This window comes from Bufo bufo, chromosome 2 (assembly GCF_905171765.1).
Source record: "Bufo bufo chromosome 2, aBufBuf1.1, whole genome shotgun sequence".
Classification (NCBI taxonomy): domain Eukaryota; kingdom Metazoa; phylum Chordata; class Amphibia; order Anura; family Bufonidae; genus Bufo; species Bufo bufo.
Window position 1 is genome coordinate 828,570,302 of NC_053390.1, and position 20,274 is coordinate 828,590,575.

The 20,274-nt window shown below is 40.1% G+C and overlaps 1 protein-coding gene across 1 annotated transcript in view; it reads left to right on the forward strand.

The window, feature by feature from the left end:
* The first annotated feature begins 264 nt into the window (after positions 1 to 264).
* Positions 265 to 20,274, forward strand: part of LOC120991091 (shootin-1-like) — a 37,785-nt gene continuing 17,775 nt past the window's right edge. Inside the window, exons 1-8 of the mRNA XM_040419982.1 lie at positions 265 to 298; positions 620 to 717; positions 1,391 to 1,472; positions 10,231 to 10,325; positions 14,604 to 14,750; positions 14,934 to 15,087; positions 15,407 to 15,548; positions 16,363 to 16,424. Of these exons, the coding sequence (XP_040275916.1) occupies positions 265 to 298; positions 620 to 717; positions 1,391 to 1,472; positions 10,231 to 10,325; positions 14,604 to 14,750; positions 14,934 to 15,087; positions 15,407 to 15,548; positions 16,363 to 16,424 (814 nt within the window). The remainder of the gene's footprint in view (positions 299 to 619; positions 718 to 1,390; positions 1,473 to 10,230; positions 10,326 to 14,603; positions 14,751 to 14,933; positions 15,088 to 15,406; positions 15,549 to 16,362; positions 16,425 to 20,274) is intronic.

Here is a 20,274-nt window from a genome sequence, read left to right on the forward strand (position 1 = left end):
TACAGTTGCATGGGATCCATTGAAAGCATTACAACACACTGTCTGCATGTGTGGCCCTTCCATTCACAGACTTTGGTCTTGTTGATGGCTCAGTCCATCCCTGGTCTTGGGTCGTTTTTATCGAGGACTGTGTCGTACACAAGCTTTCACTAGATCAAGTTCTCAATCATTGAACATTGAACCATTTGCCATGAGAACAATGGGGAGATTCTCCATAGTACATCAGATTTGTATCTCCTTTCGGTTTCAAAAGCAATAGGTACGATGGGGGCTGGGGACGGAGGATGTGGAGGCCGAGGTGGGAAATGTACCAGAAATCAGCTGTAATGGACAGTTTGAACTGCTTCAGCTAATCGAATCTATTAATTTATACTTGCATAACTTCAACCAAAACTAAATTCTGCCATCTTGAATTTTCTTTTCCGTAAATACAAAAAATTAGTAATTTTTCAAGACTATGTGATTCTATAAACGTTTAGTAACCGCAGTAGTCTGTTCCAGTAGAGGAGTTGGAAAACCCATTGTTTGGACCAGACACCAGCCAATCATGGAAGATCCTCTACCTTATCATCTGACATAGACGGTCCATTTGGAAGTTTCTTTTTTTTTGTCATTCTAGATTTGAAGAAGAACATCCAGAAATTGTCAGAAGAAAAGGAACAAATTGCATCTGAGCTACAAGAGCTGAGACTAGAGGCAAAAAGGTTAAACAAGGAGGTAAGAAGATGGCCGAGCTTATAAATCAGTGCCATAAGATATTAAAGGGTCTTTTACTTGGGGTTATTTGTATCAAGGGTCATGTCATGTGTTGTCATCTTTATTTTAATATATCTATAAAAGGGCGGGTCTGTGAAAACCTCTCGTAATTGTCATGATATAAAATGTGGTTATTGCCATAAGTAGATGGAATAACCATACTATAAGATGTGTGGACCTCGTCTATTTATCAATTAAAATGGTTGTACGGTAACACCAGCAAAATAAATCAACAAAAAGAGGAGTTGTGAATTTAAATTTAACTCACTTTTTTGATATTTTAAACATAAATAGCTCAGAATGGTGTAAAATAATGACAGATTTGACACCCACCCTCACCGATCCCCCACCAGTGCCATTCTGAAACTTTCCAGGTCTCAATTGGTCTCCATTTCCTGGTTCAGGCTGGGCAGACAGGAAATAGCAGGTGATGTCCGTTTAGCAAATCGTTGGGTGAGATGGGTCACCGATGTGGACAGTGATTTCCTGTCCGTCAAGCACATAACCGAAAGTAGAGGACAGCAGAGACCTAGTAACCAGTAGAACGTCAATGAAGAGGGATCATGAGGGTGACTATTGATACTTTACTACAAATTTTGCCACGCCGAACAACCCCTTTAAACTTTTCTTGCAGCTTGAAGTTGAGAGACTGGAAAAAGAAGCCATAAGTATGAAACTTGAAAAAAGCCAAAATAAGTTTTTAAAGTTAAACAGAGGTAAGTTTTGCAGAACCCACTGACAACAATGTCTGTAATCTCTGGCCAAAAATAAGGTTTGGATCTGCTATAAATCTATTTGGTGGTGGGACAGGCAAGGTGGTCATATACAGTTGCAAGAAAAAGTATGTGAACCCTTTGGAATGATATGGATTTCTGCACAAATTGGTCATAAAATGTGATCTGATCTTCATTTAAGTCACAACAATAGACAATCACAGTCTGCTTAAACGAATAACACACAAAGAATGAAATGTTACCATGTTTTTATTGAACACACCATGTAAACATTCACAGTGCAGGTGGAAAAAGTATGTGAACCCTTGGATTTAATAACTGGTTGAACCTCCTTTGGCAGCAATAACTTCAACCAAACGTTTCCTGTAGTTGTAGATCAGACGTGCACAACGGTCAGGAGTAATTCTTGACCATTCCTCTTTACAGAACTGTTTCAGTTCAGCAATATTCTTGGGATGTCTGGTGTGAATCGCTTTCTTGAGGTCATGCCACAGCATCTCAATCGGATTGAGGTCAGGACTCTGACTGGGCAACTCCAGAAGGCGTATTTTCTTCTGTTTAAGCCATTTTGTTGTTGATTTACTTCTATGCTTTGGGTTGTTGTCCTGTTGCAATACCCATCTTCTGTTGAGCTTCAGCTGGTGGACAGATGGCCTTAAGTTCTCCTGCAAAATGTCTTGATAAACTTGGGAATTCATTTTTCCTTGAATGATAGCAATCCGTCCAGGCCCTGACGCAGCAAAGCAGCCCCAAACCATGATGCCCCCACCACCATACTTCACAGTTGGGATGAGGTTTTGATGTTGGTGTGCTGTGCCTCTTTTTCTCCACACATTGTGTTGTGTGTTTCTTCCAAACAACTCAACTTTTGTTTCCTCTGTCCACAGAATAATTTGCCAGTACTGCTGTGGAACATCCAGGTGCTCTTGTGCAAACTGTAAACATGCAGCAATGTTTTTTTTGGACAGCAGTGGCTTCCTCTGTGGTATCCTCCCATGAAATCCATTCTTGTTTAGTGTTTCACGTATCGTAGATTCGCTAACAGGGATGTTAGCATATGCCAGAGACTTTTGTAAGTCTTTAGCTGACACTCTAGGATTCTTCTTCACCTCATTGAGCAGTCTGCGGTATGCTTTTGCAGTCATCTTTACAGGACGGCCACTCCTAGGGAGAGTAGCAGCAGTACTGAACTTTCTCCATTTATAGACAATTTGTCTTACCGTGGACTGATGAACAGCAAGGTTTTTGGAGATACTTTTATAATCCTTTCCAGCTTTATGCAAGTCAACAATTCTTAATCGTAGGTCTTCTGAGAGCTCTTTTGTGCAAGGCATCATTCACATCAGGCAATGCTTCTTGTGAAAAGCAAACCCAGAACTGGTGTGTGTTTTTTATAGGGCAGGACAGCTGTAACTAATACCTCCAATCTCATCTCATTGATTGGACTCCAGTTGGCTGACACCTCACTCCAATTAGCTCTTGGAGATGTCATTAGTCTAGGGGTTCACATAGAAACATAGAAACATAGAATGTGTCGGCAGATAAGAACCATTTGGCCCATCTAGTCTGCCCAATATACTGAATACTATGGATAGCCCCCGGCCCTATCTTATATGAAGGATGGCCTTATGCCTATCCCATGCATGCTTAAACCCCTTCACTGTATTTGCAGCTACCACTTCTGCAGGAAGGCTATTCCATGCATCCACTACTCTCTCAGTAAAGTAATACTTCCTTATATTACTTTTAAACCTTTGCCCCTCTAATTTAAAACTGTGTCCTCTTGTGGTAGTTTTTCTTCTTTTAAATATGCTCTCTTCCTTTACCGAGTTGATTCCCTTTATGTATTTAAAAGTTTCTATCATATCCCCTCTGTCTCTTCTTTCTTCCAAGCTATACATATTAAGGTCCTTTAACCTTTCCTGGTAAGTTTTATCCTGCAATCCATGTACTAGTTTAGTAGCTCTTCTCTGAACTCTCTCTAGAGTATCTATATCCTTCTGGAGATATGGCCTCCAGTACTGCGCACAATACTCCAAGTGAGGTCTCACCAGTGTTCTGTACAGCGGCATAAGCACTTCACTCTTTCTACTGCTTATACCTCTCCCTATACATCCAAGCATTCTGCTGGCATTTCGTGCTGCTCTATTACATTGTCTTCCCACCTTTAAGTCTTCTGAAATAATTACTCCTAAATCCCTTTCCTCAGATACTGAGGTCAGGACTGTGTCAAATATTCTATATTCTGCCCTTGGGTTTTTACGCCCCAGGTGCATTATCTTGCACTTATCCACATTAAATTTCAGTTTCCAGAGTTCTGACCATTCTTCTAGTTTTCCTAAATCCTTTTCCATTTGGCGTTTCCCTCCAGGAACATCAACCCTGTTACATATCTTTGTGTCATCAGCAAAAAGACAAACCTTACCAGCGAGGCCTTTTGCAATATCACTTATGAAGATATTAAACAAAATCGGTCCCAGTACAGATCCCTGTGGAACCCCACTGGTAACATGACCTTGTTTTGAATGTTCTCCATTGACTACAACCCTCTGTTGTCTGTCACTCAGCCACTGCCTAATCCACTCAACAATATGGGAGTCCATGCTCAATGACTGCAGTTTATTGATAAGTCTTCTATGTGGGACAGTGTCAAAAGCCTTACTAAAATCTAGATATGCGATGTCTACTGCACCTCCACCGTCTATTATTTTATTCACCCAGTCAAAAAAATCTATAAGATTTGTTTGACATGATCTCCCTGAAGTAAACCCATGTTGTTTTTCATCTTGCAATCCATTGGATTTTAGATGTTCCACAATCCTATCCTTTAATAGGGTTTCCATTAATTTGCCTACTATTGATGTCAGACTCACTGGTCTATAGTTGCTCGATTCCTCCCTACTACCTTTCTTGTGAATGGGCACGACATTTGCCAATTTCCAATCTTCCGGGACGACTCCTGTTACTAATGATTGGTTAAATAAATCTGTTAACGGTTTTGCCAGCTCACCACTAAGCTCTTTTAATAATTTTGGCTGTATCTCATCAGGCCCCTGTGACTTATTTGTCTTCACCTTAGACAGCAAACTTAGAACATCTTCCTCTGTAAAGATACATGCATCAAACGATTTATTAGTCATCCTTTCTAGTGGAGGTCCTTCTCCTTTTTCTTTTGTAAAAACTGAACAGAAGTATTCATTAAGGCAGTCGGCTAGCCCTTTATTCTCTTCTACATACCTTCCGTCCTTTGTTTTTAATTTAGTTATTCCTTGTTTTAATTTCCTTTTTTCATTTATATATCTGAAGAATGTCTTATCCCCTTTTTTCATAGACTGAGCTAGTTTTTCTTCTGCCTGCGCTTTAGAAGTTCTTATAACTTGCTTGGCCTCTCTCTGCCTAATCTTGTAGATTTCCTTATCTTCATTGCTCTGGGTTTTTTTATAATTACAAAATGCTAGCTTTTTATTTTTAATGATTTGGGCCACTTCTGCTGAGTACCACAGTGGTCTCCTCCTTTTTTTGCTTTTACTGACAAGTCTAATGCAATTTTCTGTTGCCTTCAATAATGCACCTTTTAAGTAGTCCCATTTCTCCTGGACTCCATGTAATCCGTTCCAGTCTGATAAGGACTCATTTATGACTAATTTCATTTTTGAAAAGTCTGTTTTTCTAAAATCTAAAACTTTTGTTTTTGTGTGGTGGGACTCTTTCACAGTTCTTATATTAAACCACACTGACTGGTGATCACTAGATCCCAAGGTTTCGCCTACAATGACATCATATACCGAATCCCCGTTTGTGAATACCAAATCCAAAATGGCCTCCCTCCGGGTTGGCTCCTCAACCACTTGTTGTAGAGATAACCCCAGTAGGGAATTTAGAATATCTGTACTCCTGGTAGAACTTGCTATTTTGGTTTTCCAGTTTATATCTGGAAGATTGAAATCTCCCATAATGATAACTTCTCCTTTCATTGTCATTTTAGCTATTTCTTCAACTAGTAGATCATCTAGTTCTTTAACTTGACCAGGTGGTCTATATATCACACCTACACGAGTTACTGCATGGTTAGCAAACTGCAACGTAACCCAAACTGACTCTATGTTGGCCTCACCAACTTGTATTAGGTTAGATTTAATGCTATCTTTCACATACAGGGCCACTCCTCCTCCTTTCTTGCCTTCTCTGTCTCTTCTGTATAAAGAGTACCCTGGTATGGTTATGTCCCAGTCATTTCTTTCATTAAACCATGTCTCCGTAACAGCCACTAAATCTACATTCTCAGATGCCATTATTGACCCAAGTTCATTGATTTTTTTACCTAAACTGCGAGCATTTGTAGACAGGACTCTGAGTTTATCATTTCTTAACCTCTGTGCTTCTGACCTGTTCTGGCATTGTTTCGGGGGGCAATTGGACTCTTTTATTTTCACTCTTTTGCCCCCCCTTACTAGTTTAAATACTCTTTCGCAAATTCTTGGAGTTGTTCACTAAGTACATTTGTTCCTTTGAGAGAAAGATGCAAACCATCTTTTTTGTACAGTTCCTTTCTATTCCAAGTAGAGCTATCATGAGAAACAAAGCCAAATCCTTGCTCTTGACACCATTTACCAAGCCATATGTTGAACTCCTTTATGCGCCTCTGCCTATCATTCTGAACATTATGCACAGGCAGAACTTCAGAAAATGAAATGGTGGATGCAAAATCCTGTACGTCATTACCAAGTGTGATAAAAGATTTTTTCACCTCTGACACTTCATTGCAAGCCAGGTCATTTGTCCCTAGATGGACAAGAACATCCACGTCCCCTTCCTGCTTTGCTTGCTTAACAATATTAATAATACGTCTTCTATCTCTTCTAGCAGTAGCCCCAGGGAGACATCTCACAAAACCATTTTCTTTAAGCTCCACACTTCTTATGATTGAATCACCCAGCAACAGCTGCTTCCTTTGAGACATCACTTTATCTTTTTTGTTGCATACATTAGACATAGGAGTCGATGGTTTCTCACCCTCTGTGCTTGAGTCCATATCCATGTTGTCCTTACATTCTGAGAGTGCTGCAAATGAATTATGGAGAACCACCGACTGTGGGACATGTCTTCTATCCACCACTCTAAGTCTTCCAGAACCTACATTAACCCATCTGCCATTTCTGGGGGTCCTCTGTGGCAGTGGCATTGCAGCGGTCCTAGCTGGAGTTTGTTTAACAGATAATTTAAATATTTCAGCTTTCAAAAATGAAATTTCCTGCTGCAGTAAGGAGAACTGTCTACAGATCTGACAGCATCCGAATCTCCAAAGAGTGGAACATGAAATAAATGCACAACAATTCCTGCACTGAACCAAGTCTGCCATTTTAAAGAGGAGAAAAAAAAATAAAAAAATAAAAAAAAAAAAAAAAATTTGTAACTTTAAATCAAACAAATCTTACCTTTTTTTTTGTATTGTTTCCACCTTCCAGCCTACCTCCTGACTATCTCCTGCAATATCTCTTTACTAGTACTTAATGTAGTACTTGAAGCTAGTACTTGCAGCTAATGAATTAGGCCAGCTAATGAGTCTGTCTCTATATATACACACACTGCTTCCCAAACTCCGCCCCCAGCAACAAATGTAACACCTTAGTGAGCTAGGCTCATTAGCAAACGCACAATAGCAAACAGCTGACCGAATTCCTTTACCTCTTCTCAAGCAATGATCAGCAAAAACAACACAGATGAGCCAGTTGGAGACTCTAAGCCAATCTCTTGCAGTATCTCTGGAATCTCTTCTTGTCTCCTGCAATATCTCTTTACTAGTACTTAATGTAGTACTTGAAGCTAGTACTTGCAGCTAATGAATTAGGCCAGCTAATGAGTCTGTCTCTATATATACACACACTCCTTCCCAAACTCCTCCCCCAGCAACAAATGTAACACCTTAGTGAGCTAGGCTCATTAGCAAACGCACAATAGCAAACAGCTGACCGAATTCCTTTACCTCTTCTCAAGCAATGATCAGCAAAAACAACACAGATGAGCCAGTTGGAGACTCTAAGCCAATCTCTTGCAGTATCTCTGGAATCTCTTCTTGTCTCCTGCAATATCTCTTTACTAGTACTTAATGTAGTACTTGAAGCTAGTACTTGTAGCTAATGAATTAGGCCAGCTAATGAGTCTGTCTCTATATATACACACACTCCTTCCCAAACTCCGCCCCCAGCAACAAATGTAACACCTTAGTGAGCTAGGCTCATTAGCAAACGCACAATAGCAAACAGCTGACCGAATTCCTTTACCTCTTCTCAAGCAATGATCAGCAAAAACAACACAGATGAGCCAGTTGGAGACTCTAAGCCAATCTCTTGCAGTATCTCTGGAATCTCTTCTTGTCTCCTGCAATATCTCTTTACTAGTACTTAATGTAGTACTTGAAGCTAGTACTTGCAGCTAATGAATTAGGCCAGCTAATGAGTCTGTCTCTATATATACACACACTCCTTCCCAAACTCCTCCCCCAGCAACAAATGTAACACCTTAGTGAGCTAGGCTCATTAGCAAACGCACAATAGCAAACAGCTGACCGAATTCCTTTACCTCTTCTCAAGCAATGATCAGCAAAAACAACACAGATGAGCCAGTTGGAGACTCTAAGCCAATCTCTTGCAGTATCTCTGGAATCTCTTCTTGTCTCCTGCAATATCTCTTTCCTAGTACTTAATGTAGTACTTGAAGCTAGTACTTGCAGCTAATGAATTAGGCCAGCTAATGAGTCTGTCTCTATATATACACACACTGCTTCCCAAACTCCGCCCCCAGCAACAAATGTAACACCTTAGTGAGCTAGGCTCATTAGCAAACGCACAATAGCAAACAGCTGACCGAATTCCTTTACCTCTTCTCAAGCAATGATCAGCAAAAACAACACAGATGAGCCAGTTGGAGACTCTAAGCCAATCTCTTGCAGTATCTCTGGAATCTCTTCTTGTCTCCTGCAATATCTCTTTACTAGTACTTAATGTAGTACTTGAAGCTAGTACTTGCAGCTAATGAATTAGGCCAGCTAATGAGTCTGTCTCTATATATACACACACTGCTTCCCAAACTCCGCCCCCAGCAACAAATGTAACACCTTAGTGAGCTAGGCTCATTAGCAAACGCACAATAGCAAACAGCTGACCGAATTCCTTTACCTCTTCTCAAGCAATGATCAGCAAAAACAACACAGATGAGCCAGTTGGAGACTCTAAGCCAATCTCTTGCAGTATCTCTGGAATCTCTTCTTGTCTCCTGCAATATCTCTTTACTAGTACTTAATGTAGTACTTGAAGCTAGTACTTGTAGCTAATGAATTAGGCCAGCTAATGAGTCTGTCTCTATATATACACACACTGCTTCCCAAACTCCGCCCCCAGCAACAAATGTAACACCTTAGTGAGCTAGGCTCATTAGCAAACGCACAATAGCAAACAGCTGACCGAATTCCTTTACCTCTTCTCAAGCAATGATCAGCAAAAACAACACAGATGAGCCAGTTGGAGACTCTAAGCCAATCTCTTGCAGTATCTCTGGAATCTCTTCTTGTCTCCTGCAATATCTCTTTACTAGTACTTAATGTAGTACTTGAAGCTAGTACTTGCAGCTAATGAAAAAGCACATACTTTTTCCACCTGCACTGTCAATGTTTACATGGTGTGTTCAATAAAAACATGGTAATATTTAATTCTTTGTGTGTTTAAGCAGACTGTGATTGTATATTGTTGTGACTTAGATGAAGATCAGATCACATTTTATGACCAATTTGTGCAGCAATCCATATCATTTCAAAGGGTTCACATACTTTTTCTTGCAACTGTATCTCTGCTGTTGGTCGGGGCCAGACCATCTGGCAAATGGCTACTTCACTGGACTCTACTGTAAACATGCATGCTCAGCTAAGCATACGTGTTTATGGAGAGAAGCCACTCCCCATAAAACCACCTTTGGAGAAAAGTTTATACACTAGATGGTTGCCTGGCAATGCAAAAATTGGTGCCCAATCCAAGTGTTAGATAATAAAGCAATTGTCCCTTTTTGACTGGTTGTTCGGTAACGGAGGATCAGAATGGCACAAAAAAAGTTATACTCACCTAACCCCCCAATGCTACGGCGCTTTCCAGGTCCATATTGACCTCTTCTTCCTGATCCCTCTTGGCTCTCAGGAACATACCACTCAGCCAATCAATGTGTGAGGCAGTGGTTGGCCAAGTGAATTTCTGTGACCAGAAAATGGAGGAGAATCGGGAGGCATCATAAAGAGAGTGGCAGTAGATGGCTGGGAGATCACTTCATCTTTACTCTGATCTTTTTTTTAATAAAATATTATCAGCCAGAGAACCACATTCATTTGTTTTAATGGGCTTTTCTGAAATCTAGACAATTTCCAAACCTTTCAAACCTAAATTCTTTTTCTGCCTCATGCCCCAATCACTGTTGATCCTGTGTATTTATACGAGGCTGCAGTGATGCCCCATCCACAGTGACAACATAACAAGCCCTTGTCAACTGATTGTTGATGATCACAAGATTCTTTCGTAGATAGTGTTATAAAGTCTGGTGGATGATATTGGACAATGTGACCACCTGACATTTTATCACTATGGACACCACGGCCTAACAGAAATGCTGGACCGATGGAGACCAGTGGGGGGCTATCTCCTAACCAGAAGTATTTTGATAAACTATACCTGAGTCAGTAACTCTTTTGTTTTTCGTTCAGTGTCGCTTGCAGTCACTCGGGAATATGCTGAAACCTTGGACGAGCTAGAAATGGAACAAAGTTTACGATATGAGGCGGAATCCTATGCAAGCAAGGTAGAGTGAGTAATGGATGGAGATTAAAAGGGTTTTCCCATTTTACAAAATGTTGCCATCACTTTACAATTGGTGGGAAATTGGAAACTTACCAATGGAACCCGCTACATACCTGAGAATTAAAGAGGAAGTACCGACTTCTGGGAAGGGGTCCATGAGGTTGAATCTCCACAGATAGCACATGGTGGTCAAACATTTTAATGGACATCTTAAGATATCCCTTCGAGAACAAAAACATTAAAATCCTTATTGATAATAAATGGGTAAGTAGAGAGAGACGCGGCACTCACCGTCGGTTATGCTGGTTGCTTTTATTGCAATTCAAGTGGCATGCTGCGCAGGCAGGGGAGCGGGATGGCCACGATGTGCGTCGCCAACGCACATCGTGGCCATCCCGCTCCCCTGCATGCGCAGCATGCCACTTGAATTGCAATAAAAACAACCAGCATAACCGACGTTGAGTGCCGTGTCTCTCTCTACTTACCCATTTGAATACTACTTACCACGCTGAGCACCGCCACTTCGGTCTTCAAAGACGGCTGCATGTCCTTGGATCTTTGACAGATGTAAGATATACACCTACGTAGTGCCGCTGATTTTCCTTTTTCCTCTAATTCCTTGCTTAATGATAATAAACCCTGAACTGAAGTCGAACAACAGGCTGCTAAGGAAACAGAACATGTGGGATTGTTGGGGCATATTGTAAAGATAGACGAAGGGATTTTCCTGTAAAAGAATATAACTACTATAATACTGCTCCTATGTACAAGAATATAACTACTATAATACTGCTCCTATGTACAAGAATATAACTACTATAATACTGCTCATATGTACAAGAATATAACTACTATAATACTGCTCCTATGTACAAGAATATAACTACTATAATACTGCCTCTTATGTACAAGAATATAACTACTATAATACTGCTCCTATGTACAAGAATATAACTACTATAATTCTGTCTCCTATGTACAAGAATATAACTACTATAATACTGCTCCTATGTACAAGAATATAACTACTATAATACTGCCTCTTACGTACAAGAATATAACTACTATAATACTGCTCCTATGTACAAGAATATAACTACTATAATACTGCTCCTATGTACAAGAATATAACTACTATAATACTACTCCTATGTACAAGAATATAACTACTATAATACTGCTCCTATGTACAAGAATATAACTACTATAATACTGCTCCTATGTACAAGAATATAACTACTATAATACTGCTCCTATGTACAAGAATATAACTACTATATTACTGCCTCCTATGTACAAGAATATAACTTCTATAATACTGCTTCTATGTACAAGAATATATCTACTATAATACTGCCTCCTATGCACAAGATTATAATTACTATAATACTGATCCTATGTACAAGAATATAACTACTATAATACTGCCTCCTATGTACCAGAATATAACTACTATAATACTGCTCCTATGTACAAGAATATAACTACTATAATACTGCTCCTATGTACAAGAATATAACTACTATAATACTGCTCCTATGTTCAAGAATATAACTACTATAATACTGCCTCCTATGTACAAGAATATAACTACTATAATACTGCTCCTATGTACAAGAATATAACTACTATAATACTGCTCCTGTGTACAAGACTATAACTACTATAATACTGCCTCCTATGTACAAGAATATAACTACTATAATACTGCCTCCTATGTACTAGAATATAACTACTATAATACTGCTTCTATGTACAAGAATATAACTACTATAATACTGCCTCCTATGTACAAGAATATAACTACTATAATACTGCCTCCTATGTATAAGAATATAACTACTATAATACTGCCTCCTATGTACAAGAATATAACTACTATAATACTGCCTCCTATGCACAAGATTATAATTACTATAATACTGATCCTATGTACAAGAATATAACTACTATAATACTGTCTCCTATGTACCAGATGATAACTACTATAATACTGCTCCTATGTACAAGAATATAACTACTATAATACTGCTCCTATGTACAAGAATATAACTACTATAATACTGCTCCTATGTACAAGAATATAACTGCTATAATACTGCCTCCTATGTACAAGAATATAACTACTATAATACTGCTCCTATGTACAAGAATATAACTACTATAATACTGCTCCTATATACAAGAATATACCTACTATAATACTGATCCTCTGTACAAGAATATAAATACTATAATACTCCCTCCTATGTACAAGAATATAACTACTATAATACTGCTCCTATGTACAAGAATATAACTACTATAATACTGCTCCTATGTACAAGAATATAACTACTATAATACTGCTCCTATGTACAAGAATATAACTACTATAATACTGCTCCTATGTACAAGAATATAACTACTATAATACTGCTCCTATGTACAAGAATATAACTACTATAATACTGCTCCTATGTACAAGAATATAACTACTATAATACTGCTCCTATGTACAAAAATATAACTACTATAATACTGCTCCTATGTACAAGAATATAACTACTATAATACTGCCTCCTATGTACAAGAATATAACTACTATAATACTGCTCCTATGTATAAGAATATAACTACTATAATACTGCTCCTATGTACAAGAATATAACTACTATAATACTGCCTCCTATGTACAAGAATATAACTACTATAATACTGCTCCTATGTACAAGAATATAACTACTATAATACTGCTCCTATGTACAAGAATATAACTACTATAATACTGCTCCTATGTACAAGAATATAACTACTATAATACTGCTCCTATGTACAAGAATATAACTACTATAATACTGCTCCTATGTACAAGAATATAACTACTATAATACTGCTCCTATGTACAAGAATATAACTACTATAATACTGCTCCTATGTACAAGAATATAACTACTATAATACTGCTCCTATGTACAAGAATATAACTACTATAATACTGCCTCCTATGTACAAGAATATAACTACTATAATACTGCCTCCTATGCACAAGATTATAATTACTATAATACTGATCCTATGTACAAGAATATAACTACTATAATACTGCCTCCTATGTACCAGATGATAACTACTATAATACTGCTCCTATGTACAAGAATATAACTACTATAATACTGCCTCCTATGTACAAGAATATAACTACTATAATACTGCCTCCTATGTACAAGAATATAACTATTATAATACTGCTCCTATGTACAAGAATATAACTACTATAATACTGCTCCTATGTACAAGAATATAACTACTATAATACTGCCTCCTATGTACAAGAATATAACTACTATAATACTGCTCCTATGTACAAGAATATAACTACTATAATACTGCTCCTATGTACAAGACTATAACTACTATAATACTGCTCCTATGTACAAGAATATAACTACTATAATACTGCTCCTATGTAAAAGAATATAACTACTATAATACTGCTCCTATGTACAAGAATATAACTGCTATAATACTGCCTCCTATGTACAAGAATATAACTACTATAATACTGCTCCTATGTACAAGAATATAACTACTATAATACTGCTCCTATATACAAGAATATACCTACTATAATACTGATCCTCTGTACAAGAATATAAATACTATAATACTCCCTCCTATGTACAAGAATATAACTACTATAATACTGCTCCCATGTACAAGAATATAACTACTATAATACTGCTCCTATGTACAAGAATATAACTACTATAATACTGCTCCTATGTACAAGAATATAACTACTATAATACTGCTCCTATGTACAAGAATATAACTACTATAATACTGCTCCTATGTACAAGAATATAACTACTATAATACTGCTCCTATGTACAAGAATATAACTACTATAATACTGCTCCTATGTACAAAAATATAACTACTATAATACTGCTCCTATGTACAAGAATATAACTACTATAATACTGCCTCCTATGTACAAGAATATAACTACTATAATACTGCTCCTATGTATAAGAATATAACTACTATAATACTGCTCCTATGTACAAGAATATAACTACTATAATACTGCTCCTATGTACAAGAATATAACTACTATAATACTGCTCCTATGTACAAGAATATAACTACTATAATACTGCCTCCTGTGTACAAGAATATAACAATATTTCAGCCATCAAACATATTTCCAGGTCAGTGCAGACATTATAGAAGTTATACCAGAGACAGACTGTAGCAGGAGACTTGAAATAATCACAAGTCTTTTCCTCCTCAGGTTTGCAAAGAGAAAAAGGCCATTTCCCGGCAGAGTATGATACTAATGCAGAATGTTCAACCCGATGAGATGCTGATGAAAGCGCTGGATGATGTCCGCTCCCTGACCACAGCTCTGGAGGACACAAAGCAGGAACTGCAGAGAAAGGTGACCAATTGACCCTGTGCGCTCATTCACATTACACGCCAATTAATGGGCACTTACTTGCTCCATTATGAGTGACAACCACTCACTTTTATAAGAGTAAATGGATATAACCAAAGGCAGGCCCAACAAATCCTGTGCACTGGTGGAGTCGGATCTCCTTATGATTGTCCTTATTTTCGACAGGTGAACAGCCTGGAGTTGCAGTTATCGGAGAGACCAACCAAAGAGGAACTTCTCACCATCAAGGAAAACCTAAATGTACTAAACACGGAAAAAAGTCAGGTAGAAGAAGAACTGAAGGTGATGAAGGAGAAGTGCACATTACTAGAAGAACGAGGTATGGGAAAGTGTGGTTCTCTAATTTGACCTCCATAAAACTAGACCATCACTTGTTCCACTGAAGGTGCTCTGTCAGGGTACACCGATCTATTTTTGTGAGTGTGTCAATGTTTGCGAGATAAAGAGTTTCCTCTAGAATACATCTATATCACATAGCCACATATTGGCCAACTTGGAACTGGAATTTTATGTGTCTATGGCCTCATCTGCAGGAATACTCAACACAACATGTCTACATGACATTCACAGGTTCCGGGATCATGAGACCATATCCTGATTGACCACTCTTTCTCATGGAGCGATGTGTTTTCTCGTAGTTAAATCTCTGGAAGAGGAACTGCAGAGAAGGGGAACATCAACAAACTCAGTGGATGATGCATCTTTGGTGGCACCACCAGTCTCACCACTACCACCACCCCCTCCACCACCTCCATGCTCTCTTTTCAAGACTCCAGAAGAGTGAGGCTCTAATGTTGAGCAATGAGATTGGGAGTGCTGTATGGGGAGTTTAGATATCTATGGGGACATTAGGTCTATGTAGTTTATCTGTGAAATGGTATGCCTCCACATTTTCTAGATCTGCCATATTCATGAGTATAACGAGAACTTTATTGCTGATTTTATAATGGAGGGGATGTGGATAGACTGTGTCACTTGAACATATTTGACTAGGGTCTAATCCAGTAGATTTTATCTATATTACCCGCAGGTCTACTCCTCAACCTTCACTACCTGTATAGGGATCTGTACTCCACTGCAGGAATACCAACAGGCTACCTCCTGAAGTAGTCTCTGTTCAGTGACTACTGATCCACAGTGGTCTAGAGACACTGGTGAGGAGTACTGAGGGATCAGGCAAAACTGTGGTCAGGGGCAGGCTGAGGTCAGGGCAGAAAGAAAATAAACAGTCTGAAGTCAGGGTGGTCAGCTTCAGAATGGATGCCAGGCAAATGAACAAAAGGTAACACTTTGCAGGAAACTAGCAAACTAGAACCTATTGCTCAGGCACATTCTCACAGGGTAAATGGTCTTAAATACCTAAAGATGGCCAGCCACCTCCTAGGAGGAGAGCCAAAGTGAGCGAGTGTGTGTCCCCTATGGGCATTGGGGATCATAGAGAGTACTAGGCCTCAGCGGATGGGAGGCACATCGATACTCTGGCGGCTGGGACCGCAGGATAAGGAGAGCAGATACTTTATGTTATTTCAGTTTTAGTACAAGTTCATAAGTTCTATTACAATGATGTAAAAGATTAATCAATTTTTTTTTCCAGCCCCTTGGCTTTAATTAAGCAGAGACGAGGAAAACTAGAGTCAGTGGGGTCACCAGTGACAGGTAAGTAATGATGTCTGTGATTTCAGAGGTGTGTGTGACGTCAGGAGGTGCGTGTGACGTCAGGAGGTGCGTGTGACGTCAGGAGGTGCCTGCAGTGTGTGATGTCAGACAGTCATTGGTGCGTGCAGTGTGTGATGTCAGACAGTCAGAGGTGCGTGCAGTGTGTGATGTCAGACAGTCAGAGGTGCGTGCAGTGTGTGATGTCAGACAGTCAGAGGTGCGTGCAGTGTGTGATGTCAGGGAGCAGGGGGTGCACCTAGTCCTTCTGCTGCCTGAGGCGAAAATTGAAAAAGCCGCCTCCCCCCAATACCAAATTCTCAACCTAACCCCTTCCCTCCTAGCATTACAGAACATCCAGGGTAATACAGCCTCATACCTCTTACATACAGGGTAATACAGCGCCCCCTACCTCTTACATCCAGGGTAATACAGCGCCCCCTACCTCTTACATACAGGGTAATACAGCGCCTCATACCTCTTACATACAGGGTAATACAGCGCCTCATACCTCTTACATACAGGGTAATACAGCGCCCCCTACCTCTTACATCCAGGGTAATACAGCGCCCCCTACCTCTTACATACAGGGTAATACAGCGCCCCCTACCTCTTACATACAGGGTAATACAGCGCCTCATACCTCTTACATAAAGGGTAATACAGCCTCATACCTCTTACATCCAGGGTAATACAGCGCCCCCTACCTCTTACATCCAGGGTAATACAGCGCCCCATACCTCTTACATACAGGGTAATACAGCGCCTCATACCTCTTACATACAGGGTAATACAGCCTCATACCTCTTACATCCAGGGTAATACAGCGCCCCCTACCTCTTACATACAGGGTAATACAGCGCCCCATACCTCTTACATCCAGTGACGTCTCTTGTAGATGTTCTCTTTCTTCATCTTCTCCTTTCAGACCTTCAGACCAGACACCATTTTTCAGCCATTTCTCGTCTCTGCAGTTTGACAAAAAAAAAAATCTTAGTTTACTACTTTTCCATCATCCTCCCATCTTCTGGACAAATCATCCTAACACCCCCAATACTGTGCCGCTGTGCACCCAATACTATACTGCAGAAACAGATAAACTCGCTGATAATAGTAGTACCAGGCAGATAGTGCCCTTCAATAATTATTGGCACACAGTGCCCTAAAATAACTGCGCCCAGCAAATAGTGCCCCTGATACTTATAGTGTAAACATTATGTCCCACAAAAATAATTGTGGTAAGCTGATACTGTGCCAAAGTGCCCCCGCAGTAATAGTGCTCCCAAAAGTCCCACCAATAGGAATAATTCTCTGCTAGAGCACACATGGTAGTAATAATGCTCATACAGTGCCCCCAACATGTCCCCACTGTAGTGTAAGCAATAATGCTCCCATACAGGGAGTGCAGAATTATTAGGCAAGTTGTATTTTTGAGGATTAATTTTATTATTGAACAACAACCATGTTCTCAATGAACCCAAAAAACTCATTAATATCAAAGCTGAATATTTTTGGAAGTAGTTTTTAGTTTGTTTTTAGTTTTAGCTATTTTAGGGGGATATCTGTGTGTGCAGGTGACTATTACTGTGCATAATTATTAGGCAACTTAACAAAAAACAAATATATACCCATTTCAATTATTTATTTTTACCAGTGAAACCAATATAACATCTCAACATTCACAAATATACATTTCTGACATTCAAAAACAAAAACAAATCAGTGACCAATATAGCCACCTTTCTTTGCAAGGACACTCAAAAGCCTGCCATCCATGGATTCTGTCAGTGTTTTGATCTGTTCACCATCAACATTGCGTGCAGCAGCAACCACAGCCTCCCAGACACTGTTCAGAGAGGTGTACTGTTTTCCCTCCTTGTAAATCTCACATTTGATGATGGACCACAGGTTCTCAATGGGGTTCAGATCAGGTGAACAAGGAGGCCATGTCATTAGATTTTCTTCTTTTATACCCTTTCTTGCCAGCCATGCTGTGGAGTACTTGGACGCGTGTGATGGAGCATTGTCCTGCATGAAAATCATGTTTTTCTTGAAGGATGCAGACTTCTTCCTGTACCACTGCTTGAAGAAAGTGTCTTCCAGAAACTGGCAGTAGGACTGGGAGTTGAGCTTGACTCCATCCTCAACCCGAAAAGGCCCCACAAGCTCATCTTTGATGATACCAGCCCAAACCAGTACTCCACCTCCACCTTGCTGGCGTCTGAGTCGGACTGGAGCTCTCTGCCCTTTACCAATCCAGCCACGGGCCCATCCATCTGGCCCATCAAGACTCACTCTCATTTCATCAGTCCATAAAACCTTAGAAAAATCAGTCTTGAGATATTTCTTGGCCCAGTCTTGACGTTTCAGCTTGTGTGTCTTGTTCAGTGGTGGTCGTCTTTCAGCCTTTCTTACCTTGGCCATGTCTCTGAGTATTGCACACCTTGTGCTTTTGGGCACTCCAGTGATGTTGCAGCTCTGAAATATGGCCAAACTGGTGGCAAGTGGCATCTTGGCAGCTGCACGCTTGACTTTTCGCAGTTCATGGGCAGTTATTTTGCGCCTTGGTTTTTCCACACGCTTCTTGCGACCCTGTTGACTATTTTTAATGAAACGCTTGATTGTTCGATGATCACGCTTCAGAAGCTTTGCAATTTTAAGAGTGCTGCATCCCTCTGCAAGATATCTCACTATTTTTGACTTTTCTGAGCCTGTCAAGTCCTTCTTTTGACCCATTTTGCCTAATAGTTATGCACACCTAATATAGGGTGTTGATGTCATTAGACCACACCCCTTCTCATTACAGAGATGCACATCACCTAATATGCTTAATTGGTAGTAGGCTTTCGAGCCTATACAGCTTGGAGTAAGACAACATGCATAAAGAGGATGATGTGGTCAAAATACTCATTTGCCTAATAATTCTGCACGCAGTGTAGTGCCCATACTAGTAATCATGTTCCCCATAGAACCCCAGTAGTAATAAAGCCCCCCCAGTAGTAATAATTCTCCTTATAAAATACCCCCTTGTAATGCCCCCAGTTGATTTAATGTCCCCATAGTGCCCCCATAATGTGCCAGTATAAAATACCCCTATATAGTGCTCCCAGTAAATGCCCCCAGAGTGCTCCTCTCCCCCCTTCCTCCTAGTGCCCCCCATAATGTACCAGTATAAAATATTCCTATATAGTGCCCCAGTAGATGACCTCAGTGTTCCCCATAATTTGTATAAAATACCCCTTCTTAGTGCACCCCATAGATGACCCCATTGTACTCCTTTCCCCCCTTCCCCATAGTACCCACCATAATGTGTCCCAATATAAAATTCCCCTATACAGAGCCCCCCATATAAAATACCCCTTCTTTGTGGCCTCAGTAGATGCCCCCATAGTGCCCCCCAATAATGTGCCAGTAAAAAGTGTCCCAATAGAGGCCCCCCAATCATATGCCAGTAAGAAGTGCCCCCATAGATGCCCCCCAATCATGTGCCAGTAACAAGTGCCCCCATAGATGCCCCCCAATCATGTGCCACTAACAAGTGCCCCCCATAGATGCCCGCTAATCATGTGCCAGTAACAAGTGCCCCCACAGCACTCCTCTCCTGTATTGTACCCCCCCAAAAAAAAAACTCACATACTTACCTCCATCAGGCTGGCAGCGATGCGATGCAGCCTCTTCCGGCCTGTGTCCCGCGCTGTACGGCTCAGGCAGCGCAATAACGTCATCGTGCCGCCTGCACCGGCCTCTCATAGGCTGCAGGCCTAGTGCAGTCTATCAGAAGATTGGGGAAGGGAGATGCCTCTCCCCTTCCCCGCAGCATCCATCTGTATCTCTGTCCTAAGGACGGCGATAC